General features: G+C 39.2%; 1 protein-coding gene across 2 annotated transcripts in view; it reads right to left on the reverse strand.

The window, feature by feature from the left end:
- The window catches only part of mrpl1 (mitochondrial ribosomal protein L1), a 46,983-nt gene that overhangs the window by 5,138 nt on the left and 16,296 nt on the right, over positions 1–25,549 (reverse strand). For both annotated transcript variants that reach the window (XM_068039171.1, XM_068039162.1), the window contains exons 3-8: positions 23,543–23,810; positions 21,041–21,124; positions 20,434–20,505; positions 16,788–16,899; positions 12,424–12,524; positions 492–573 (exon numbers count right to left, since the gene is read on the reverse strand). In XM_068039171.1, coding sequence (XP_067895272.1) covers positions 492–573; positions 12,424–12,524; positions 16,788–16,899; positions 20,434–20,505; positions 21,041–21,124; positions 23,543–23,810 — 719 coding nt within the window. The remainder of the gene's footprint in view (positions 1–491; positions 574–12,423; positions 12,525–16,787; positions 16,900–20,433; positions 20,506–21,040; positions 21,125–23,542; positions 23,811–25,549) is intronic.

Genomic DNA, 25,549 nt, shown 5'->3' on the forward strand with positions numbered 1-25,549 from the left:
TCACATTACTGTTTGTGGGAGCTTGTTATGTGCAAATTGGCTGCCACGTTTCCTACATCTAGTGACTACACTTCAAAAAGTACTCCATTGGCTGTAAAACGCTTTGAGACATCCAGTGGTTGTGTAAAGCACTATATAAATGCAATTCTTTTTTTCTTTTCACATCTGTCATCCTTGTGATCTCACTCAGAAAGACTGACTTTAACATACTGAGTGTGGGGTTCACCACACAAATTGTTAAGAACTGGACTGAGATTCACTTAACTTAATCAGGATCCAAAATTCTAGCTAGATTCCCACTACAGTCCCAAGAATGAAAAGTATAGCATTTGTGTAGTCGTTCCACAGATTTCATCCCTCCACCTCAGTCTATATAAATTTAATCCTGACTAAATATATTATGTGGATGATACTTGGTTTACTTCTGCAAAAGATTCTGGATGTGTACATAAGAATAGGATACAAATTCTCAGAGGAACAGTATTACTCACCAAAACTCTCTGGTCTTTGTGTACAAACATCCTTGATGATTGTGGCGACATTAGCAGCAATGTGTTCCCTTGGCATATCCAGCTGAAAAACAACAGAATAGCTATAAAGAAGCTATGCAATTGAGGAGCTCACAATACACACAAAAATCATTCACAACTTACTGAATTTACTGCCCTACATCGCCCTAACTGCTGACTTATTTATACTGCATAAATTGCTAACTTTTTCCAGTCCATTCTCCCCTTTTCCAGCCTGTTCTAGTCAAGCATTAACTTTCTTCAGTGCTTCTCCCTCTCATTCTGCCTGCTTCATCCTAGTGTTAAAATTGCCTCCATAGCCATATTTCACCCAATCTCTACAACTTGCTCCAGCCTTGAATTCTCTGCAACATTCTATGGTTTTTTGACTCAGATCTTTTGTATGCAACAATCTTCTTGTATCCCCCCTATTGATGACAAAGCTTTCAAACACCTCATCCCTACTTTGTAGGACTCCCTCCCTCAACCACTCTGCCTCTCTATGCCTCTTTAAAAACCTTCTCAAATCCATCATCTCAACCAAGCTTTTGATCACTTCTCCCACCATGGCTTGGCATCTGCCTTGCAACAAAGGTGCTAAAAACATACACACACATAAATATTACTCGGGCTGATTAAATTAGTAAAGAAACTACAATCCATTCCTGGTTTAAAACTCAATCTTGCACAATACTCTTAATTCCTCATCCTGTATTTACAACCTTTTTTATAATTGTTACGACCAGGTGAGAAAGGGGTCTAGGGTTCCCTCTCAGCCTTCATCTGGTCTTATCTTGACAGGGTTTAATGTTAAACACACCGGGTTTTTTTTAGCTCCCCCTTAGTGAATCCTTGTTCACTAACTTCCAATTGTAAGGCAAAGAAACTAGCCAAACAGGTTTTCTTAGGTTTAAAGAAAAAATGTTGAACTTTATTAAACTTAAACTCTAATTTGTTTAATGCCTATGGATACGCGACTTGCCCACGCTAGCATGCATACGCGATACACACATGCAGATAGAGACAGAAAAGAGAAGAAATAAAGTGGAAACATTTGAGGCAACATCTGAAGAGGGTTTTGGTTACTGTTCTTTGAGCTCACTGTAGAGTCCTTGATTATAGGTAGGTCTTGCTTTTTGTTGGGGCCCCGTATTCTTATTAAACCACATTCCATGTAGGAGACTTTTCTCTCTTGAAGTTCATGTGTCCTCAGTGGGTCCAGAGACTTATGAGAAAGAGATTGGAACAGACAGGAGAGGTCTTCTCACTCCAGGAGCAAACAGTCTTTTTCAGTTCAAACTCTTTGTACAATTCAGAAAAACCCAGGTTGCCAAGCAGGTTAGTCATGTGACTAGCTGGTCTGATCACATCTGTTTGTGGATTTTGTCATCTTAGCTGACCCAGGAATGTCTCTTCTTACACACAATACCTGGTGCTCAAAGTCTATTGTGGGTTAAATTGGAGCAGGGAATAGCCTCTTTGTCTCTCCAAGCACTGTCTGTTAGTATGCGAATGTTTTTCCAGCCATGGCTGATCTGTTTAACAAGTCATTTCCTCGCTCCAGCAACAATTTAAAATCAATGTTCATATGACAAAATTAATATGCCTCGTTCTTGGCAGGTGGGGGGGGGGGGGTCTGCATGACTGTCGTTTTTATAATATTGTATAAACATATGGTGCAGCATTAAGTCCACTATTTTATAAAGTATAAATTAAATCATCTTAAATGTTACATTTGCTGATTCTAACCTCTCATCCACACACAAGATTTACTGCTACAGGATATGTGCACAAATACTGCAGGTTTCTCCACGATCTTAAAACAATTAAAGTACTTTGAGCTGGGCCCAGTGGCCAACTGCACTGCTTGATGTGCTGCTGACCTATTCAAATCAGCAAAATACCATGTTTGATTTCTCAACTGAACAGAGTTAGCTAAGGTAATGGTACACACAACAATTAGTCTCAACATGTCTAGGCTAGGGATGCGCCTTTTAAAACATTTGGCAGGGGTTCGGATTGCTATCTAGTGACACCTGTTGAAAATGCCTGTGTGAGGATATCATGTGAAAACAACAACAAACTCAGTGGCGATGCCTCCTAGCGATGAATAACATGTCAACACTCACTCTAGAGGCTCACATTTGAACAAAGGGACACTGGAGAACAAACAGTCCTTTTGGAATTGTACCCCAGCATGAGTTAGAGCCTCAAGAGTAGGAGAGTTGAGTTATGTAAAGAAAACTGGACAAATGTTAACATTTGGACAGAATGAATAATAAAATTGTGACTCATCACCATACTACTTCCTAAAAGGGTTACTACAATAATGCAGAATAGTTGTTTTAATAGGGCAGAGGACAATATTTAAATCTCCACAAAACTGTAATACAGGTTTGAAAATTTAGTGAATTTCAGAGATATTTACTCTGTGGTATGGAGTGATCTGCTACTAACTATAGGATGTGTCATGAATAGTTGCTCTCACCTACAGAGAGCAGTAAATGCCACATTTGGCATTTTTTATATTTTACTTGCCATGTATCACTGGAAGTCTATTATTTGCCAATACTGAAAGGGAACAGGGACGGTTCCACTGATTTATCAACTGGTATAATGCACACTGCTAAAACTGATAATTGATTAAGTGAAAGCACTTATAGTGTTGTATATTTTTCCATCCTTGTATGGATGGCATTTGCGTCCAGTCTTAACATGATCAATTGTTGCAGCACTTTATACTATTAATAAAAGTATAATGAAACAATATCGGGTGTTACACAATCTCTCATATTAGTAAACTCTTTCATTTTAATTATAATACTAATGATAGGGAACTAGCAAAATACCAGATTTTTATTCTGTATCATCTGCAAAGAAGTAAATCCAGTTCATAATGTTATTCATGACTATTAAAATTACAGAAACATGTAAGTAGACAAACAATTTAGTAGCAAGCTCACTGAAATTTTCACTGTTAATATTATTGAAAAGGCAAACCCTGCTAACCATTTTGTTTACCTTCTTTGTAAAAAGTATTCTAACTAATCTAAGGAAAAACAAAAAATGATGAAGACACAGCAAGTCCACCAGAACCTGTAACGAGAAAAGATGGATTAACATTTGTCCCTTCACTGTTATGACAGAGTTGACACCCAAAATGTTAATCTGTCTTCTCACTTTACAGACGTCGATAGACCTGTGCATTTTTCCAGCATTTGCTGTTTTTACTTCAGTATTTTCAGTTTTCTCTTATGCTAATTAACCTAATTTACTGAACTTTACTAACAATTGCAGGCTTCACACTTCGTAATAAATCTCAATATATCAATGAACACAGTGTTCATTAAAAGACAAAGCAAAAGTTAAAAATCAAGGAACAACATGAACATTGTAACTCATGCACCCAGAAAATCAATGGGGCTTACATTTTGCAAGGAAACTAGCAATTTTACCAGATGGTTATATGAAATAAAATCTTGAAATTCATTACTATATTTTACTAAGATCCCAAAGTACACTTTCTTTTCATAAATCAGCTCTCAAAAACATGGCTGTATCTTGCATATCTAAATGCATGAAATGATAGATCATTTCATCAGTTCTATATTTTAACTGTACCAGAATTTGCAACCAATATTTCAGGTTGGTTTTAGAAACATAGAAAGATTTATGGCCCAGAAGGAGGGCTCAGCCTATCATGTCCATGCTGGCTTAAAGAGAGCTATCCGGTCTAAATCCACCTTTCAGCTCTTGGTCTGAAGCCCCTATTGGTTACGGCATCTCAAGTGCATATCTAAATGCTTTTTAAATGCAATGAGAACCCCCACCCCACCCCCCACCCCACCACCAGCTATGCCAGCATTTATTACCCTCTTGGCAAGAATTTAGTGCACTTGGTCAATGTAAAGTAAAAGCATTTTGTGACAAGGTCTGTCATGCACCTAAATCGTTGAATTCATGACTATGCTACAGTCCACCCAAAATAATATTAATTGTGGAATAAAAATAATTAAATTAAAGCTAAGACATTCAAGCATCTACCTTTATAAGTCAAATCTGTAGAGAACGAAATAAAATCTTGAAATTCATTACTATATTTTACTAAGATCCCAAAGTACACTTTCTTTTCATAAATCAGCTCTCAAAAACATGGCTGTATCTTGCATATCTAAATGCATGAAATGATACAGATCATTTCATAAGTTCTATATTTTAACTGTTCATTTAATTCACTATATCATGGAAGTCAAACATAGAGTTTAACATATATGAATACATGACCAAAAAAAAAGAGGGAAATAATATCTCCAACTTATTTACTGAGAAGGCTTGCACCATATTTGAAACTCAGTTTAACTATGAAATGGTAAAAATTAAAGTTATCCTTTAATTCATGAAGATGAATTGCATCATTGACAATTTTAATCTTGGACGATTTCCAATTTTTTTTGGTTTGGCTTAAAAATGTCTAACTGGCCATCATACTTACATTGGACATAGACTCAAGTGTATGTAGAAACAGAAGGTTTTTCTTTTTGGGAAAAAACTAAAATTTTAACTTTATGTAAATTATTTCACATTTCCCAAATATGCTTGCAAATATATAAAAGACATACATTGAATTTGAATCCACTGTAAAATAAAATACACTTGGAAATCAATATCCCACAATGTAATCAGAAAACGTACCAGAGAAACTTGCATGAAGTTAATGTAATCCTTTTCAGGCACCAAAGCTTCACAAGCAACATAGAAATATATTCCCAGCTCATTGCTCAAATCATTCCAAGATGTCCAGGGCTCATAAGCCACATTTTGTCCAATGGAGTTATAGAACCTCACCATCCTTTGTAGCAATCACACACCAAATAAACCTTTTCAATTCCATAAGCCGAAGTTTACAAATCAGAATAGAAAACACAATGCACTAGTGTTCAAATATATTTCTTCAGCATGCTATTTAAGGAGTACAGTAATACAGTTTCTAAACCTCGTTGTACCTCTTTTTTCCCAACAAACATTCCAAAATATGGACTCCATATAATCTGTACATAGTCCATGTCACACACTTTCTGAAAGTTCCTCAGTTGGCAGAGACTGGTTTTCTACACGGCGATCCTTATTTTGCACTTTGCAGCAAATTGAGTACAGAAGTAAAAGACATGTAATGACGTACAGCCCCACTATCAGCCAAACTACAGTCCCAAAGATAGCAAAACAAATCAGCCCCCTTTCCATTTTGTCAAGCTTCTTGGACTTTCGTTTAAATGAGTCGAGACAAGGATGATAAACTGATTGCATATAGCTGCATCAATCAAAGCACATTCTCCAGTTGCTGTAACCAAACAGAACTTCCTGCCATGTGAACGCTACAGTTGCTACAGTTACTGTGAAAAGAAACAGTTGTCATGAGTCTCAGTAAGTGGCGCAAAGTTCAGTTGATTTTTAAATAAATATTCATATTGTGATACACCCAAAAGAGTTAAATCCTGAAACAATAGGTCAAAAGCCTATGGGAATATCTTACAACCACATTATTCTACTATTGGTGCGAAACCTGAGTAACTAATCTAGATCCTAATGACTCCAGGATTATTAGTTAAATTGCAGCTCTTCTATAAAACAAAATGGTAAAAAATGCCACCTGCATACTGGCAGAAATGATGCAGAACTTGACGATGAACTCTTCTAAAAACATTTTCTGATTCAATAAAATCAGAGAATTCTATCCATTACATATAACATAGTGAGTGGTAGTAATATTCTAATGGAATTGCTATCTTCGTGATGCTGTGAGCGTGATGTTATGTAATCTATGATTGCATGACCATAGAGCAACGGAACTTCTCACTGCAGTACTCAACATTTGCCACAGAGTGGCACTATAGCATTTACCAGACAATGGCAGATATCTTGGGAAAGACATTTCCATTACACTCACCCTTCGGCTTTGCTTGCTCCTGTTTTTGCCAAGTAGCATAGGTTCTGCTCCTATGACTGGCTCCACTTGTCAACCCCTTCTGCTTAATGGCAGTATCGCCACCACAGTTGTGCCACTTTTCCCCCAGCATTTGTTAAATGGCTGCCCTGGCTGGTGGGCCGTTCTGCCTGCTGCTGCTGGCTGCTTTGTGTTATCCTAAGCAACACAATGAGGTACGTAGTTTCCAGTTCCTTGAAGATCTCTAGAAGGTTTATTAACTGCTACTAGTACATACAATACAGAGCAAACTATATACAGAACCTTTGTCCAGGATGTTACAGTGCAGAGTGACGATGGCTTCTAGTCACATGACTACATTCTGGTACTTTGCTCATTAGCATACCGAGTTCTTAAAGGGACATCGCTCTTAAAGCAATCATACAACACTTAGCACCCTCACTCAACTGCTCACTAGCCAGCTAGCTGGCCAGCCTGGTTGGTGTTTCAGTCTCTCACTGCTGCCACTCTCAATAGCCTCATGGTAACCAGAAGGAAAAGTCAGTTGCCAGTGCTGATTCTACCCACCCCCCACCACCGATCATTGTTTAATTTTCTCTAAAGCAGTTCCAAACTTTATTTAATTAATTTTCCTCCAGTGAAGCCCCAAGTTTTTCTTTAATTAATGTTTCTAATGTGTAAGGGCCCTTTCAATTTACTGACCCCGAATTTTGTTCAGTTATGGGCACAGTTTTTTCAAGTATTAAGTGGATGGTGCAATGGACAACAGTGTTTGCCATCTGTTGGAAGAAACTTTGAATGAGTTTGAATTTTCTGATCTTTAATTAGAGTCTGAGACATTGCTGACAACAAACTGGTAGCAGTCACCTAGAGTTTTTTCCTACCAACAGACTGAGCAGTAACAGGCTGGCAAAATACTGAAGTTGAGCATTCTGAGTCATTATGACTGGCTAAGCTGAACCCATTTCTCTAGATTCAATCCTGGGTGCAGGAATCCTCCTTTTCCTGTTTCTTTACTCTCTTTTTGCAGCAAAAACCAGTGTCAGTCAATACAATAGCTCGTGTCTTGAAGGTGGTACAGCATCCAACGTAAACAAGGGGCAGCAGCATGAGCAGAACCATTGGAAAACTTGGATGCCACACTGTAAGGCATCCAAAGGGATTGTAGCCCACTTCTGTTAAATTACAGCATTCTACACCTTCAGTTTTACTGAATGGATGCACTAAGCCTGCTCTGCTATTCACTAATTGACAGCAGTCTGATAAAAATTATGTGCACAAAGCTGTTATAAATTTCTGCCAAACTATCTTATCACCAAATAATGCAAAAATTCATTAAAGTACTAATGTGACCAGTTGTTACCAATAATACTAAAAAACTGTAGTCAACATGTTGCACTTCTACAGCTTTCCTCACATACGGAAAGATGCATCAGAGCACGATTATATGGAGGAGGGCTAACAGCAGGAGGATAAGAGGTAAAATAGAATATTTAAGGAGGGAGAGTGCAGAACCACAATTGAAAAGAAGAGATTTTAAATTGATTTTAAAAGCAAAGGAGGAAAGATTTAGGAAAAAGGGGAAGGGACATTTTAACAGAAGTGTTGCTGCTATCCAAGTATTTGATTACATTTTCTTGTCTACACTTACAGAGCCATAAGTTACCAAGCCACCCATTCCTACACAGCAACTTCTCCAATATATAAATCTCAGACAGTTTTCATTTACTGTTATATTTCTCTGAATAATTACCGGTGCTCACAATCTACTGATACAAGATGATTAATTCCCTGTACATGAGCTTTTTAACAATAGATGGCCAATCTTCAGCTTACAACTTATTTCACATGAACACAAGGAAATAAGACTTTTTTTTTTAAAGTCAACTGTGAGAATAGTTAAGTCTAAAATGTGTTGAGACCATGAGATTTAACCTTCAGCTAATGCAATTTCACATGCCACATATGTGATCGTGAAGCTACATTTGCTAAAGGTTAAATAAGAAAAAAATAATTTATTGGAGATCAGTTTTACAGCAGGAAATTGAAAAATGCAACTTTGGCCTGCATGCAAGTGCAAAATGTGGTTTATTATTTGATTAACTAAAATTAGTCCACACTACTGCAGGTATAAGCTGCTAAACTAGAGAGTACAGTAAATCAAAACACCTATGATACATGCTCAAAAACAGATACTCAAGGTTAAATGCTGAATCAGGTTAGCTGGAATCTCTCAATTTATTTGAAACTGTTCTGGTAAATTGCAGTTACATTTTATTTCCATAATGAAAGCCAACTACTACATCAGATCTAAGTTATATCACATAATCTGCATAGCACTCCCTTCCTGTATAGCAGTAAACACTGCTGATGCACTAACCAGCTGCTACTGTAACGCTTCAATTTGACACTTTTGGTCCTGTACTAATTTGTCCTTTTCCTGGACTAACTGGTCATCCCTCTGAGTGCAATATGATGCCACCTAAGAGATGAGCTTGAAGGCTCTATCTACCTTCAACTTCTTCTCATCAACTCATTCTTGAATAAACTTTAGCATGTCCTCAAAACAGAACTAGATCCTTAGTTTTGTTTGCACATTCTGAAAGCACAACCTGTATGTCCTTCATTTTAATTTTACTATCAAGCTTGCCTTGAAAAGCCTTAAACATGGGTTTGTCTGTCATGATATGTTTGAGAGAAAACAACTACTGGCAATCAATAAAATGTACTGGCATGCCCCAGTTACGGGTTCCCCTTCCTAGATCAACACTGGCTAGGCAAATGACTAAGAGGCTCTATCTCAACAAAGACCAGAATTCTGGTTTTAACTAGACATCATATCACATTTCTTGGGTGCCAATTGTAAGATTTTTGTTTGGATGGGCGGGATGTTGACTAGCCTTTGACCCATAAGGCACAGACTCTGTTTTCGTAAATCACTATAGAGAGTTTATTAAGTACAGCAAGAGTATACAAGCAATACTTAACCAACAGCAGTAGTTATATAGCAGAGTGTCCTCGGTTCTTGCTTCCCAAACTGCTGTGGCCCAGTCTTCTTGCATGGTGTTCTATTGACTGTAGGGTGGTCTCTTCTTCGAAGTGGTGCACCCTGATGTCTCAGCACCTTTCATTTATGCCCCCCTCCGAGGGTTCCTTCATTCCATATTAACCATATATTAACTACATTCCACCTTAACCCTTTCGATTGGTCAGTTATGACCTCTCCTTCTATAGGAACTAAAGGGTTAACATCTGTCATGTTTTATCTGTTGGGTGAATCTATAAGTTATGGTCTGATAAAACTCACAAGATGCTATAAGGATTTCTAATTCATTAAATTAGAATGATTTCAAATGTTGCGGTGTATTAGATTAGAACTAAGTTGTGGGCTTTGTGTTCAGAATCATGTTGTTAAATATGAAATGCATACTGATATACTGCAGTGGGGAGTTGATGAGAGAAGGTATTTATTTTCACAACCATACCAGAAGTAGCGTTGCTGTGAGACTGGATGCCCATTCTGCATTTCAAACTAAAACAGATATTCAGAGACCAGTCAAGACTTGAATTGACAGTAAACATTCCCCATTGTGTGACAATGACTGGGTCATCAAGCTGGCTGCAGAGACAATATACAGAGGGTAGGGTCATATCTGCTGTAATCTGATTACAATAACCTAATCCAGAGGAGACAATGTACAGAAGGTGAGGTTAAACCTGACCAAAGGGTTAAGGTGGACTATAACCTAATATGGAAGGAAGGAACCTTCGGAGGAGGCCATAAATGACAGGTGCTAAGAGGCTCTATCTCAACAAAGACCAGAAGTCTGGTTTTAACTAGTCATCATGCCCCATTTTTTGGTTGCCAATTGTAAGATTTTTGTTTGGGGCACACCGATTTAAGAAGAAACCAATCTACAGTCAACAGAACATCTCAAGAAAGAAGACGGCGTCACAGCAGTTCAGAAGGCAAGGACTGAGAACACCCTATATCCTGCTGTGTAACTACTGCCATTGGTTAAGTATTGCTTGTATATTCTTGCTGTACTTAATAAACTCTCTATCTTAAGAAACCAAAGTTTGTACCTTGTGGGTCAAAAGCTAGTCAACATCCCACCTAAACACACAAAAATCTTACAACATTATCTCTTCCTGATTAGTTTCTAATGGTTAGATTGGCCAGGTATGACCTCACCTTCTATACAGATAACTTGATGGCCTAAGTCATTGTCACACAATGGGGAAAGTTTGCTATCCTCATCAACATTCCAGTCATGAATGGTCTCCGAATACCTTTACTTGCACTTCCATCCTCAGGAGGCCTACACATCTATTACATATTGTGACTCTGAGTCTGTCCTAATTGAAATGCAGTCAGGTGGTTATCAAGTTACTGTCGCTGGGTCAAAATCCTGGAACTCCCTTCCTAACAGTACTGTTGGTGTACTTACACCCCAAGGACTGCAGCGGTTCAAGAAGGCAGCTCACCACCACCTTGTCAAGGGCAATTAAGGATGGGCAATAAATGCTGGCTAGCCAGAGATGCCCACATCCCATGAACGAGTAAAAAAAATGTCCTGGGCTGGATTTTTACCAGTCCCCTCCCGATGTCGGGGTCATGGCAGGGTTCCCAGAAAATACTTCCAGGAGAGGCCCGTCACGCTCCCCAACGCCGGGAAGGCCCTGCCACATTTTACTAGTGGCGGCGGGGCCTCAGAGTGGCCCCACCACTGCTCAGCGACAGAACCTTAATTTAAATATTTAAATAAATGTTATTTAATGCATAATCACTTACCTCATCCCGACGGCCATCCCATGCCAATATGCCGTCCGTTTCCTGGAACAACCGCGCCTTCGGATCTCTGTTCGGTGATCTGAGGCGTAACATTGGTGGGTGGGGGGAGGAGTGAAGTTTTCCAGCGGGGGGCAGTGGGGGGAGGGAAGAGAAGGAGTGAGAAAAACTCTTATTATTGGTTGCGGGGATGGTGGGTTGAGGGTCAAAGTTAATAACTTTTGTGGGGGGTGGGGGCGGAGTTCAGGATTGGAATAATTTTTTGGGGGGGGAAGAGGGCAACTTATTGATTGATTACTCATTGGCGGTGGGGGGGGGGGGGGGGGGGAGAAGGTGGTAGAGGAGATTCAAAAAATTGTATTATTTGCATACCTTAAAAAATTTTAATGGCCCTGCAGGGCTTGAAACCATTTACAAATGGCACCGGCGCCTGACACCGTTGCCAGGGACACAGCGCCCACCCCCTCTATGTCATTAGAGGCACACAGTCCACCCCCTCCATGGGGACGAGCCACTGTGCGAAATACCACAGCGGCTCCACAGCACACATCTTGCACGTGCACACGCCGGTTCTGAAGGTCGCCGACGATTTCGGCGGCGAGCTGTAAAAATTCATCCCCCTGTCTCATAGCAAAGCCATTTCTGCTACTGTTGTTCCAGTAAACACCATCTCTCCAATACAGCATACAAATAAAAATTTCACATAACCTCTTTCCAACCACAAGATCCATAACTTAATTCTAATATAATACATTGATACATATACAAAGTATAACCGCAACATCACTTAAAATAATTCTATTTTAAAACATAGTGCCTCATAGGAATTTTATCAGGCCACAACTTGCATAGATTCACCCAACAGATTAAACATGGCAGTTGTTAACCCCTTAGTTCCTACACATGACAATATTGGACCAAAATGATTGTTCATTAGATGCTGCAAGTATCTTGAGCTGACTACACTTATACAAATTAAAAAAGCAACACTGTATTTACAACAGCATCTACACAAGTCGTAAATGTTGCAAATGGTTCTGTGCAGATTAACTAAGGCTTTACAGACAGGCTTTACATTTGGCAGTATCATTTTTCACAAAATAAAATAATTGGTTTTGCAATTAGCAATTTAAAATGCGAAGCATTAAGTATAAAAAGACTGTTGTTCTAGTTGAACTTACCATCCCTACTTTAGATAGAACATAACAGTCACGCTCCACCAGGTATTCGTGGCCAGTTTTAAATATTTCTATCATTTCAGGAATATTATGCCCAACAGAACCTGGGAAACGAAATTATAAAATACATGAAAGAGGAATTCAGAGAATCAGCAACACAATTACATTTCATCAACACAAGTGGATAAAAAAACAGAATTGCAAGAGGTGAAACTTGATGCAGTATTTTTAAACGGGAGAAATATATTACCGCAAGTTATTATACCATGCAGTACTGCTGCAGATTGATTGTCAGTGGATTACGTTTTCTCACTCCTGGGATAGTACATGTTTCAAACGTTGCATGTATTTGCCCAACAGAAACACAGTCATTTAAACATTTGTGATGTTAGAGGAAATAGGATTCCTTTCAACATTTAAAATTACACCAAACAGAACCATTGATTCAGGATGAATTCCACCAAGTGTCTTTAAGAGAACAATTTCATGTCAACTAGCTTATGCAGACATCACTACAAATAAGGGCAATAAAATACTTTGTTTTGTTCATTCAATTTAATCCATTAAGGCATCATTAAGTTGGAAGGACTGCAGTAGGATTTATTTTAACAAAGTAAATAGAAGCACTGAAAGACAGCAAAACGCAATTAGATTTAGAAAAGTACACTTCAATTAAATCCCCCTCAGCCTCTTGCGTTCCAAAGACAACAACACCAGCCTATCCAATCTTTCTTCATAGCTAAAATTCTCCATTCCTAGCAACATCATCGCAAATCTCCACTGTGCCCTCTCCAGTGTAATCACATCCTTCCTGCAATTCGATGATGTGGTGACCTATGTTCCTCTCTTGATGGTACATTATATATACTATTGTTGTTGTACCTGATCCTAGTTGTCGGTCTGGGACCATCAGCTACGGATTTTCTGCAGTTTTAAAGTGCACTGATTTTGTGGCTAGCTGAATCAGCTTTTGTTTTATTTTCAATGCCCATTTTCATACAAACACAACTGACGACAACAGAAAATGTTCCTGTTTGTATGTAATCATTCATCACTTGATTCTTGCCAATGGGTGATGCTGTATCTAATTTTGATTAAAAAGTAATATACTGTTGTAGTAGCTGATTTGAGTCACTTGGTGGTACTATGCTGAAACATAAATGTTATGCCACATCCCAAAAATGGAATATTAAACAGGGCTGGAAATGAACATGTTTTTAACACACTGGAGAGTTTGGATGTCAACAACACTGAAACAGAATCAATAGCCACCAGAACCTTTAGAGAATGAGAATACATCACAGGATTCTAACTTTCAAATATTGTTTGCATTTTATTATATATAAGCTCTGCAACTGCCTTCCTAAACCTCTCTGCCCTCACTCTACTCCTGGTTTGAGAATCGCTCTTGTGAAGCGTCTTGGGACATTTCACGAAAGGTGCTATATACATGCAAGTTGTTGTTATATGCATACAGAACATAGTTTTGTTATCTTTTTTGGGGCTTTTTCAATTCATTGAAATTTCCATTACTACTGTAACAGCCACCAAATTCCCACTTACAGCTTCACATGGGCAAATGGGCATTTGACATCATTATTACATATCACAATCATACCACCATCAGTTAACAGGAAATGTTGTTCTATTTTAATCAAGTGTCACACACCTTATTTCAATATAAAAGTTTGCTATAGCTCAGATAGTAAAGATCAGGTACAACAACAGTATGTAATGCACTGTCCAGATTTCTATTGTTGGCACAAATCAAGAGATTGGGGTAAATTTTCTTCTTTACACCTGGGCATAAAACATCAAAAGGTGTTTACTAAGGTGCTGCATTGGAGTCTTGTTTATAAAGTTATGGCACATGATATTAAAGGAATGCGGCAGCATAGTTAGGAAATTGGTTAAAGGACAGAAAAGAAAGTAGTACTTAATGGATATTTTTGGACTGGAAGGATGTAAACAGTGTTATCCCTGAGGGATATATGTATGTAGATAAATGGTGTGAACTTAGCCCTGAGGGCACAATATCAAAAATTGCAGATGACAGAAAAGTAAAGAGTGTGGTTAACTGCAAAAAGGACTGTAAGCAACTTCAGCAGAACACAGACAAGTTGGGACATAGGGCAGATTGATGTTAATTGAAATTTAATGCTACATTTTGAAAGAAGGAATAGAGAGAGCTTATACTAAATGGTAGCACTTGAAAAGGAATGCAGGAGCAGAAATTTAGGAATTCATACAGAAAAATCTTGAAAGGTGGGAGAATAAGTTTATAAAGCTGTAAAAAAAAAATACATATTTTGAATCCTAGGTTTTATAAACAGGCATTTGGATCACAAGTGCAAAGGGGGTAATGCTAAACCTATATTAGTTAGGCTAGTCAAAATATTGTGTCCAGTTTTGGGCAACTTACTTTAGGAAGGATGTCAAGGATATGGAGCAGGTATGGACGAGATTCAGTAAGATGACACCTGAAATGAGGAGGTTTTAATTATAAAGGAGACACAAGAGAAAGTCGGCCTCTTTTGATTAAAACAAAGCAGGTTAAGAGGTGATCTAATAAAGGTGTTCAAAATTATGAGAAGATTTGATAAAGTGATTCAATAACTAGAGGCAATAAATTTTAGATCAATGCCAAAAAAGAGCTTTATGTGAAGTGGTGGAAGCAAAATCCATATTAAGTTTAAAAAGGGAAATGGATAAAGATTTGAAAAAGAATAAAAGGTTGTGGGGAAAAAAATCAAGGGAATGAGACAACTCTATCAGAGAGTGGCACAGGCACAATGGGCAAAATTTCCCCTTGTTTGACTAGAATTAAAGAATTAAACTATTTTCTACAATGTGAATGAGTACTATTTTCACAATTATTCATTCTCTGCCCTTACTATAATAAACTACAGCTCATCCAAAATTCTTCTGCCGTATGCTATGCTGCATTAAGTCTCACTCAGGCATTGCTCCCGCACTGACATCCAGACCCTAATGCTTGCAGTTTAAAGTTCCCAACCCAGTATTTAAATTTCTTTATGACATTGCCGTTCTATAATCCTGCAACATAATCCAGCACTACAATTATGCCTCCAGAACTCTCCGTTCTTCTGATTCTGGACTTTGTGCATCCTTCCACCCATCCTGCCACAGACAGCTGTGCCTTCAGCAACTTCAGCCTTCTCTCTGGAATTGCCTGCCTAAGCCCCTCCAACTCCCCGTTTCTTTAAGGCCCTCCTTAAAACCCACCTCTATGATCAAGATTTTGGTCAGCCTTCCTAAACATCTGCTTCTTTTTACAGCGTTCATTTATTATGCCACTGTGAAGCACCTTGGGACGTTTGGCTATGTTAAAGATACAAGTTGTTGGTGCTACAGAATTGCAAGTTGTTGGCGTTCTTGATCATTATTCACCAATTCCTGCTGGAAAGTGCATACATCTGCATGTTGAGCAATGGGAAGAATTAGCCTTGGCTGTGTTGCCCCCAGTGCCTGCCCACATTCATGTGCCATGGGCAGGATACTACGGAAGGCTAATTTCGTGGCACCTGCAGACCTGTATTCGATGAATAGGACTTACAGGAGAGAGGAGAAAATTGAAAAGATATATTTTTTATTTTACCAACTCAAATCTATCCAGGGTCTAACACTCTAAAATCTATAGTGCAAACCTGATAATTTTGCTACATAAAAATAGCATGTCTGCAAAGGACTTAGGAACAGGAAACCCGGAAGTACGGCTTTCTCGTACATCCTGTAGTTTATAAATGGAAAGCATCTGGATCGCTGGGGGTGGGGGGGGGGGGGGGCGGCGTGGGGTGTGGTTTGCTGGGTAGCCTGTTTGGCCTGGAGAAACACTAATACTCTTCGTGGCCCACAAGCAATGCTATAAAGGCATCATGGATTGAGTCCTTCTCACCTCCTTTCACCTGCTACATGTCCCTAGCCCATTGCAGTTAAGAATAGAATTACTGTTAAAATCAAAGCACACAACCTTATTAAAATATTTAAATAACTAATCCACCTCCTGAGAGCGGATAGAGTCACCTGCCCCTTCTCCACTCTCCATTAAAACTGGAAGTGAGCAGGTTTAAGGCAGGTTGGGTTCCTGATTAAGATTTTTTGGCTTTTTAACATCCCACACAAACCAAACCCACCCATTTTTGGGGGTTAAAATTATCCTGCATGTCTCAACTGTAACAAGAAGCCTAAATTTATCTCATGAAGCTGGTATTATTTAGTAATCTACTTGGTCTTCTTACGGTTTCTGTAGGAAAAGATTAATAATGGAAAGTTCCATATTATAATTCCACTGTGAAGTTTATTTTTTACTCCTCATGAGTATATAACTATGGTTATTATTTCCTTACCCCGTTTGCTTTTAGGAAACTTCTTCCTTAGCTTGTTCTTGAGAGGCACCAGTTTTGATACCATGTCAGGATCAGACACATAGAAATCTGCTTGAATTTCATCATCCAAGATCTGAAAATGAAACAAAGTGTAAGCTTTCAATAGTGAAGAATAAGTGCTTACTCAAGTGGGTTGCACTACTTAAAACAGCTTCATATCAGTTTCTCAATGCGTCTTAATTCACCAATTCATAGTTTGTACTTCAACATCCTATATAACCTAACTGCTCCGTCAAAGATACTACTAATGCAGAGTGGAGAAGGGGCAGGCGATCTATCCACTCTCAGGAGGTGGATTAGTTATTTAAATATTTTAATAAGGTTGCATGCCTTCATTTTAACAGTAATTCTATTCTCAACTGCAATTGGCTAGGGAAACCCAGCAGCTGAAAGGAGACGAGGTAAAGAGGTGCATTTCAGTTCTTAAGGCTGAAATCTCCAAAACTAGTTTCGAGAAAGGAAATGTAAAAACTCAAATTAAAAACAGAGAATAAAACATATTGTACGCATGGAATAATGCTGTCAATTTATGAAGCTTATTTAATGAAAACCAACACTTGGTTACGTACACTAACTCATTGCTAACTTAATCTGTAAAAACAGCAACACAGTAGATATACATTGTACTGTGGTAGCATTTGAAACATTTAAATTGGATGGACATTTAGTTTAACTATAATGAAGGATGCTGAGAATTTTGACTGTCCTTCAAGCCCTCAATGAAACAAAATTAGACCCATAAAACTTCACCATTATTCATCCTCAAAATCAGAACCGAAGATGGTCTTATATCCAGGGATTTAGTTAAAATGCATTTACCCAATTTTCGGTTTCCTTATGTACATTACTTGACCTTTAAATTCATTTAAAAGGAAGAAAGCTGTCACTTTTAAGTTTTACATGTGTTTTCCTTCCTCACACTTTTACAATTTCTTTAGTGAACATAATTCTTAAAGTAGATAAAGGCAGTTATAAATAAACCCAGATTACACTTTACCTGGTGCAAAACAGTTAGTTTGAGGTCCTTGTACAATTGACTTTTGCAAATACTTTATATCAGAGAATGAAGAACATTAAATTCTACAGTTCCTTGTTTCAGTTTGCAACCTGCTTGTGAAAAATGTTTGAATCTCCTTATACAAAAAAAAAGCATTTAGTGGAAGGTTCCCTAAACATCAAATGAAATGGATGACCAGTAAATCTATTTTTGGTGGAATTACTAATCTGTTTTTGATAGTGATAGCTGAGAAACAAATGCTAACCAGGACACCTGGAAACTCACTACTCTTCTTTGAATAATACCATTAAAACTTTTTTTATTTACCTGAACAGGCAAAAAGGGCATGGTTTAACATTTCATCTAAAAGATGTCACGTCTGACAATGCAACACCACCAACTATAGTGTGAGCCTAGATTATGTGCTCAAATTCTAGAGTGGAGCTTGAACCACCAATCTTCCAATTCAAAGGCTAGAGTGTTACAAACTGAGACAGCCTGACAGTGATTCAATATTTCTTCAACAGCATCAGATGTTCCTTGAGCTACGTTCATGCTTCATTTAAAAATTACTTGGATGTAATGCTCATTTATTCATCCCAATACAAAACTGTTTTACAATTTGTCATTTACCATTTGATCCTGCAAGATGCTTTGTTTCAAAAATGAATTCATTTATTTGGTTAAAGGGATGTGACATTTCCAACATCTTACAATACTGGTCTTAAGGGAGCAGCACAGTGGGCGGCGCAGCGGTTAGCACCGTAGCCTCACAGCTCCAGTGACCCAGGTTCAATTCTGGGTACTGCCTGTGTGGAGTTTGCAAGTTCTCCCTGTGTCTGCGTGGGTTTCCTCCGGGTGCTCCGGTTTCCTCCCACACGCCAAAAAGACTTGCAGGTTGATCGGTGAATTGGCCATTATAAATTGTCACTAGTGTAGGTAGGTGGTAGGGGAATATAGGGACAGGTGAGGATGTGGTAGGAATATGGGATTAGTGTAGGATTAGTATAAATGGGCGGTTAATGGTCGGCACAGACTCGGTGGGCCGAAGGGCCTGTTTCAGTGCTGTATCTCTCAATGTAAATTTTAAAAAAATCACTGTTTCAACAGGACTGATTAGTAGCAGAAAAAGTGATGTTGCAATTCTACCTGCCAAATTCACCAGACAGAAATTTCTTGAAACAGTCTCCTTCCACATTTAAAAAAAAATTAAGCAGAGACCTGCAATCCACCAGGATTACAATTTTCAACATTAGGCACTGGATGACAAAGGCACTGCACATTGACAGACACAACAGACCAGTTGAATAAAAGATCTGATGCTCCAATTTTGGAACTTGGATGATACAAATAATAATTAAAAATGTACATTTAACATGTATGGTGCACAAGGAAACTGGTAAATTACATACACCTTAGGGACTGGTATCGGCTGTCTTTATTTTCAAGATGGTCAGTATATGTACTACAAAAGTTTTCCTAACAATCTTGAAGTTGAGATTATGATCAGCACCTAATCGGTGCAACAATACCAAGAGCTCCCCTCCCTCCCACCGGCATTTAGCTCTGCTCATTTAATATTTTCAGTCTAAATTTCCATTTCATTTCAAACCACTCTCACCCAGAGCAGAGTGTAACTTTAGCAATGAACTGGGTTTCTCAGTTCCACTTAACCAGCATTAGGACCGTAACAGGAAAAGAAAAGAGATGTGATGACTGGCTGTGCTGGTATACTGAAGCTTCCAAAGACAATGGATTGAGAGGGATTTGGGAGGGAAAACACAACAGGTCACATTATGTGTAGGAGTGAAAATGCAGATTTCTGGTTGAGCAGTGAGTCTGCAGGAAGACTGACCAATTGCTAGGAAATACAGGTCTGTCCACCACTTTATAGAGCAGCAGAGACACCCGGGACAGCCATCCACCATCACTCCCCAAAGCCTAAGCTCCTCGAAGAAGCAGATCCATCATCACCAGAAGCTGAGGGAAAGATGACGATGGCAAGGTCAAGGGGAGAGGAACAGTCAGCCACCACTGAAAGAGTGTATGGATGCAGTGCTGGGGCAGGAAATGATGGTCACTCTCGCATTTTGCACACGCTTTCCTTGATTCGGTAGGCTGGTGGGATCAGTGCATGCAGTTCAGCACAAGGTGACAGCGGCTTGTAAAAGAAGCCACTTTTGTCAAGTGGGGAGTTCTTTACTCAGTATCCATAGTGGCAGAGACTCTGTTCTATCCACGGAATATGGCCATTCAAGCTGCTGTGGATACTGGGTAAAGAGCTCCCCATTCCACAAAAACCACTTGTTCCTCACGCTGACCAGCATACACTGACCTCATGACAGACCCAAGTCAATTTGGGGCAGAAAGGAAGTGATCCCGACTCAGTGAACATTCCAGATACAGCAGCATCCTGTTTTTATAAGCTGTGAAAGGACTTGGTACATGATTAGAATAATCATTTGTCAAATTGCATTTTGAAAACAAATTGCAGTATTTAACAAACTCCGTTAATATTTTAGCATAATAATATCTAGAGAAACATGTTTGGTGACGCATCCTTTTTCAATTATACTGTTAAAAATAATAATTTTGGTCACAAATACATACTTTCTGAATGAGCTCCGCTCCACCCACAATATCTGCTCCATGTTTCTGAGCGACAGCAACTTCTTCTGGATTCTGCAAGGAGAGTAATATTTCAGAGACCGAATGCAGCATATTAATCATTTGTCACCGAGGGGATTTTAATGCATCTTAATTGGCGGATACCGTCTTTGAAGTATAAGTTAGAGAGATCTCATACTTCACAATTGACAAAATAAATAGCAGAATAAAGACGACAATTAGAGATGTTGTACAGATTTCACAGGACGGTTGGACAAATTGCAGCTCTTTTGGCAGCCAGAGAAGACAAATTTCCCAAGTTATGAACAGACATAACAAAATAAATCAGAGCTGTTGTGCTCAATTTTTCACCTTGACATCCTCATCCTTGACAAAATATTGTCATTCCAGAACTCTGCAGCTTGAGTTCCCTCTCATATAAAAGGTCCACACATTCGTTGTCCCTGTTCTTTGAAACATTAGGCAGCCTATCAGCTTACCCAGATTTATAATTCATTTACAGTAAACAGGAGAATAATTTGCTTCATCCTCAATTATGAGGTTATTGAAATGAGCAGGAAAAATAAATGGATATATAATTCTTATTCACCTCTGTGAATACCACCACTGTGTTGACAGCTGTTGTAAAAGCATAAGGCAGTTGTACAATTCTGACGAATGGATCCACTTTTTTCTGGAATACAAGAAAAAGCACAAATCACAGACAAAGTGTAATTTACATTTGTATCCAAGTTATTTAATGATGCAGAATGGCGAGGTGCTTTTTTTTGGCTTCATCATATCACACCCCTCAAAGTTTATAATATCACACCAATGTTGTAATCAGGTGCCGAATAGAAGCAACGTGCAACCCAACCAAGTAGAATAAAAGACCCCAATCTGCCAGCATAAAATAAAGCTACAGTCTATAGTAAATTAACAGCCTCCTGTATTTATAAACAAAGAGATGACACATGCATAAAATGCCAATTGAGTGGAAATCTATTTCACTCCATTTAAAAAAATCAGCACATTTTAACATGTGGCTCATGATCATCTGAGGGATAACAGAGTCAATGAAAGGGGAAACAGACCCAAAACCAAGAGATTTGATTCAAACAGTCGAATGGGGCTGCAAATTTGAATTGACATGGGAACTCAGCCAATTTCGTATCCATGTTGCTACTGTCCCTATTATTCCATGAGCTACAGGTTTGCTCACAAGTCTCCTGTGCGGCACTGTATCAAATGCCTTTTGAAAGTCCATGTACACCACATCAACAGCATTGCCCTCATCAACCCTCTTTCTTACCTCCTCAAAAAACTCCAGCAAGTTAGTTAAACATGATTTTCCCTTAAGAAATCCATGCTGGCTTTCCTTAATTAACTCACATTTGTCCATGTTACTATTGATTTTGTCCTAAATTATTTTTTATGGAAGTTTTCCCACCACTGAAGTTAAACTAACTAGCCTGTAGTTGCTGGACTTATCTTTACACCCTTTTTTGAACAAGGGTGTAATGTTTGCAATTCTCCAGTCCTCTGGCACCACCCCAGAGTCTAAGGAAGACTTAAAAATAATGGCCAGTGCCTCTGCGATTTCCATCCTCACGTCCCTCAGTATCCTTGGATGCATCTCATCCAGCCCTGGTGCTTTATCCACTTTAAGTTCAGACAGCTGATCTAATACTTCCTCTTTATCAATTTCAAACCCCTTTAGTGTCTGACTTACCTCCTCTTTCAACATTGCCTGGGTTGCATCTTTTTCCTTGGTAAAGACAGATGCAAAGTATTCATTTAATACCTCAGCTTTGCCTTCTGCCTCCATGTGTAAACCTCCTATCTGGTCTCTAATCGGCCCCACTCCTCCTTTTACCACACTTTTACTATTTATATGTCTATAGAAAACTTTAGGATTCCCTTTAATGCTAGCTGCCAGTCTCTTTTCATGCTCTCTCTCTGCTTCGGTTAGCTGCTTTTTCACTTCCCCTCTGGACCTTCTATATTGAGCCTGATTCTCAATAGTATTTTCTACCTGCCATCTGTCATAAGCATACTTTTTCTTCATTACCTTAATCTCTATCTCTTTTGTCATGCAGGGAGCTCTGGATTTGTTTGCCCTACCTTTCCCCTTCGACTGAACATACCTTGATAATGCCCGAACTATCTCTTCTTTGAAGGTAGGCCATTGTACATCTACTGGTTTTCCTGGAGCTTTTGACTCCATTCTTACCCCATTGAAGTTGGCCATCCCCCAGTTAAATATTCTTACCCTGGATTGCTCTTTGTTCTTTTCCATAGTCAGCCTAAACCTTATGATACAATGATCACTATCCCCTAAATGTTCGCCTACTGATACTTGATCCACTTGGCCCATCTCTTCCCAAGAACCAGGTCTAGCAGTGCCTCCTTTCTTGTTGGACTAGCAACATACTGTTGTAGAAAATTTTCCTGAACACACTCTAGGAACTCTTGCCTTTCACGCTACTATTATCCCAATCTATGTTTGGATAATTAAAGACCCCATTAAAACTACCCTATAATTTTTTCACCTCTCAGTAATTTCCTTGCGAATTTGTTCCTGTGACCTCTGTGAGATTACTAAGTCATAACTGAGATTGTCCTTTGGGCCAAAGCTTACAAGGACTGCTTTGACTCATTGCATTATAGGATTGTTAGTGACAGGAAAAATACAGGAGACTTTCATCAGATCTGTCAGATGAACATCCGAGTGGTAAAAGAAGTCAGAGTGCTAACCTAGCTCCATTAATTAATTAGAATCATGGAATGGTTTTAGCACAGGAGGTCATTCAGTCCATCTTGTCTGTGCTGGCTCTCTGAAAGAGCAACTCAGCTAGGAAGGAACTGATACCTCAGCAGGTACTTACTTGTTCTGAGTGCAATCATTCCAGTGAGACATACCAAACTGGAGGAGGCTTAATATATACTTGCTGCACCCAAAAAACAGAAACATTTGGAGAAACTTAATCAATTCCTTATGGAAAAGCTAAATTAAAAACAAGTAATTTGCACTATTTCTTTAACATTCTAAAGCTTTCTATAAAACCAAGTTTCTAGCCAAGAATGTAAAGCACAGGCTTGCAAACTTCACCTTCTTTTCCAGCTTCATGTCAAGCCTCAGATCAATATAAACGGGTTGCCTGGGGTAAGTAAAGTCTAACTGTTGAAACTTCTTCAGCATGTCAATTGCTGTCTCAATGTCATGCACTTTTTTTGGGTAATACTGGATTCGGTAGACATCATCGATTGGCTCCGAAGCTGTTAGACCATATGGTTTATGTCTGTTTAAGTCAGTCTTTCTCTCACTTTTAGGTTTCAGGATTTCCTTCTTTGGGTCTTTCTGTTCCTTTTTAGAAGCTCTATCATTTAAAAAAAGGGGGGAAATTATCTAACGGTTTTGCAGGGTAAATACAGGACATGCACAGGACACATTATTTTAAAAATATAGATTCCCAAAGGTAAGCTATCTTATGAGTGAATGAATCAGGAATTATACAGTAAAAGAAACATCACATAAAATATAGAAGATTTCTCCTGCAGTATGCTGTTCATCCAAAGGAATGACTTGTCAAACTACTTAACAACAAAAGATCTTGGTATTTAAATTAATTTCTGGGCTGAATTTTACCGGCCCCTGCGCGGTGACCGCAGGGAGAGACCCGCCTCGATCCGCGAAATCAAGAAGGGCCTGCCACATATTACCAGCGGCGGGGGGACATCGTTGCGGTCCCCACCCTGCCTGGTGGCGGGCCCTTCATCTGCATATTTAAATTGACGTCAATTACATTCAAATTAACTTAGCTGCCATCCCACGCCGATTTTACAGCATCCGTTCAGCTGTCACGTGCCTTCGGAACTCCATACGGAGTTCCAAGGCGAGAGCCTGGCCCTGGGGGGTGGGGGGGGGGGGGGGGGGGGGCGTGAGGGCCAGAAAGTAATAAAAATTTCAGGGCGGGAAGGGTGGAGGAGCGGGGAAATCAATTTTTATTGGATGTGGGGATGGTGGGCAGGGGTTACAGGCCAAATGTTATACGTTTTGGGGGTGTAGTCCGGGTAGGGAAAAAGGAATGTGTTGGTCATTTCAGACATTGAAATGACCATTGGTGGGTTGGGGAAGGGCCATCCACATATTTTATATTGTTTAATAAAAATTTAGTGCTGCTGCCTGTTTAAAAATTTAAAGTAATTATAAGGGTTTAAAGCCCTTTACAAATGGTGCTGGCGCCTTGCCGGGGACGCGGAGGCCGCCCATACATGTCATCGGGGGCGGCCGCTCCGCCCCCACTATTTAAATGAGCCCCTGCGCGAAATATTGTGGCGGCTCCTCAGCGGCCACTGAATGCAGGCACCCCGTCGAGTTCAAAGGGCGCCATCGCGGAGTGCTGTGCCAGAATAAAATTCAGCCCTCTGGTTTTTGTTTTAGGTTTGGGTGAGAAGATGTGCAGGCTTCAAGCTCTAAAATATATCCCAGAATCTTCACAATGAAAGATTGCCTAATTCAGAGCATCTCATGACTTCTTCATGTGGTTCTAAGCTACAATGACAGGCTTGCTAAATGCTCAATGTCCCCCTGATTGCAAAGCTGAGACCTGGAATAAGCTTTGTTTGAAATCATGGTAATCACTCCATATTACACTCCAATGACTAGTTGTAACTGTTTCACTAAAATCATTTTTTCAAACTTTATGAACTTATACTTTTTTAAAGCAATTTTTTGAGCTCATCAAGGTGAGTGATATCAGTGCTGGGAAATGGGGCATTTTTCCACTTTTAGCACCGAGTATCACCATAGCGTCATAGAGTTATCCAGCACAGAAACAGGTCCTTCGGCCCATCGTGTCTGTGCTGGCTATCAAGCACCTAACTATTCTAATCCCATTTTCCAGCACTTGATCTGTAGCCTTGTATGCTATGGCTTTTCAAATGCTCATCTAAATACTTCTTAAATGTTGTGAGGGTTCCTGCCTCTACCACCCCTTCAGGCAGCGTGTTCCAGATTCCAACCACCCTCAGCGTGAAAATAATTTTCCTCAAATTCCCTCTAAAACTCCTGTCCCTTACCTTAAATCTATGCCCCCTGGTTATTGACCCTTCCGCT

The sequence above is a fragment of the Heterodontus francisci genome, chromosome 1, assembly GCF_036365525.1.
Source record: "Heterodontus francisci isolate sHetFra1 chromosome 1, sHetFra1.hap1, whole genome shotgun sequence".
Classification (NCBI taxonomy): Eukaryota; Metazoa; Chordata; class Chondrichthyes; order Heterodontiformes; family Heterodontidae; genus Heterodontus; species Heterodontus francisci.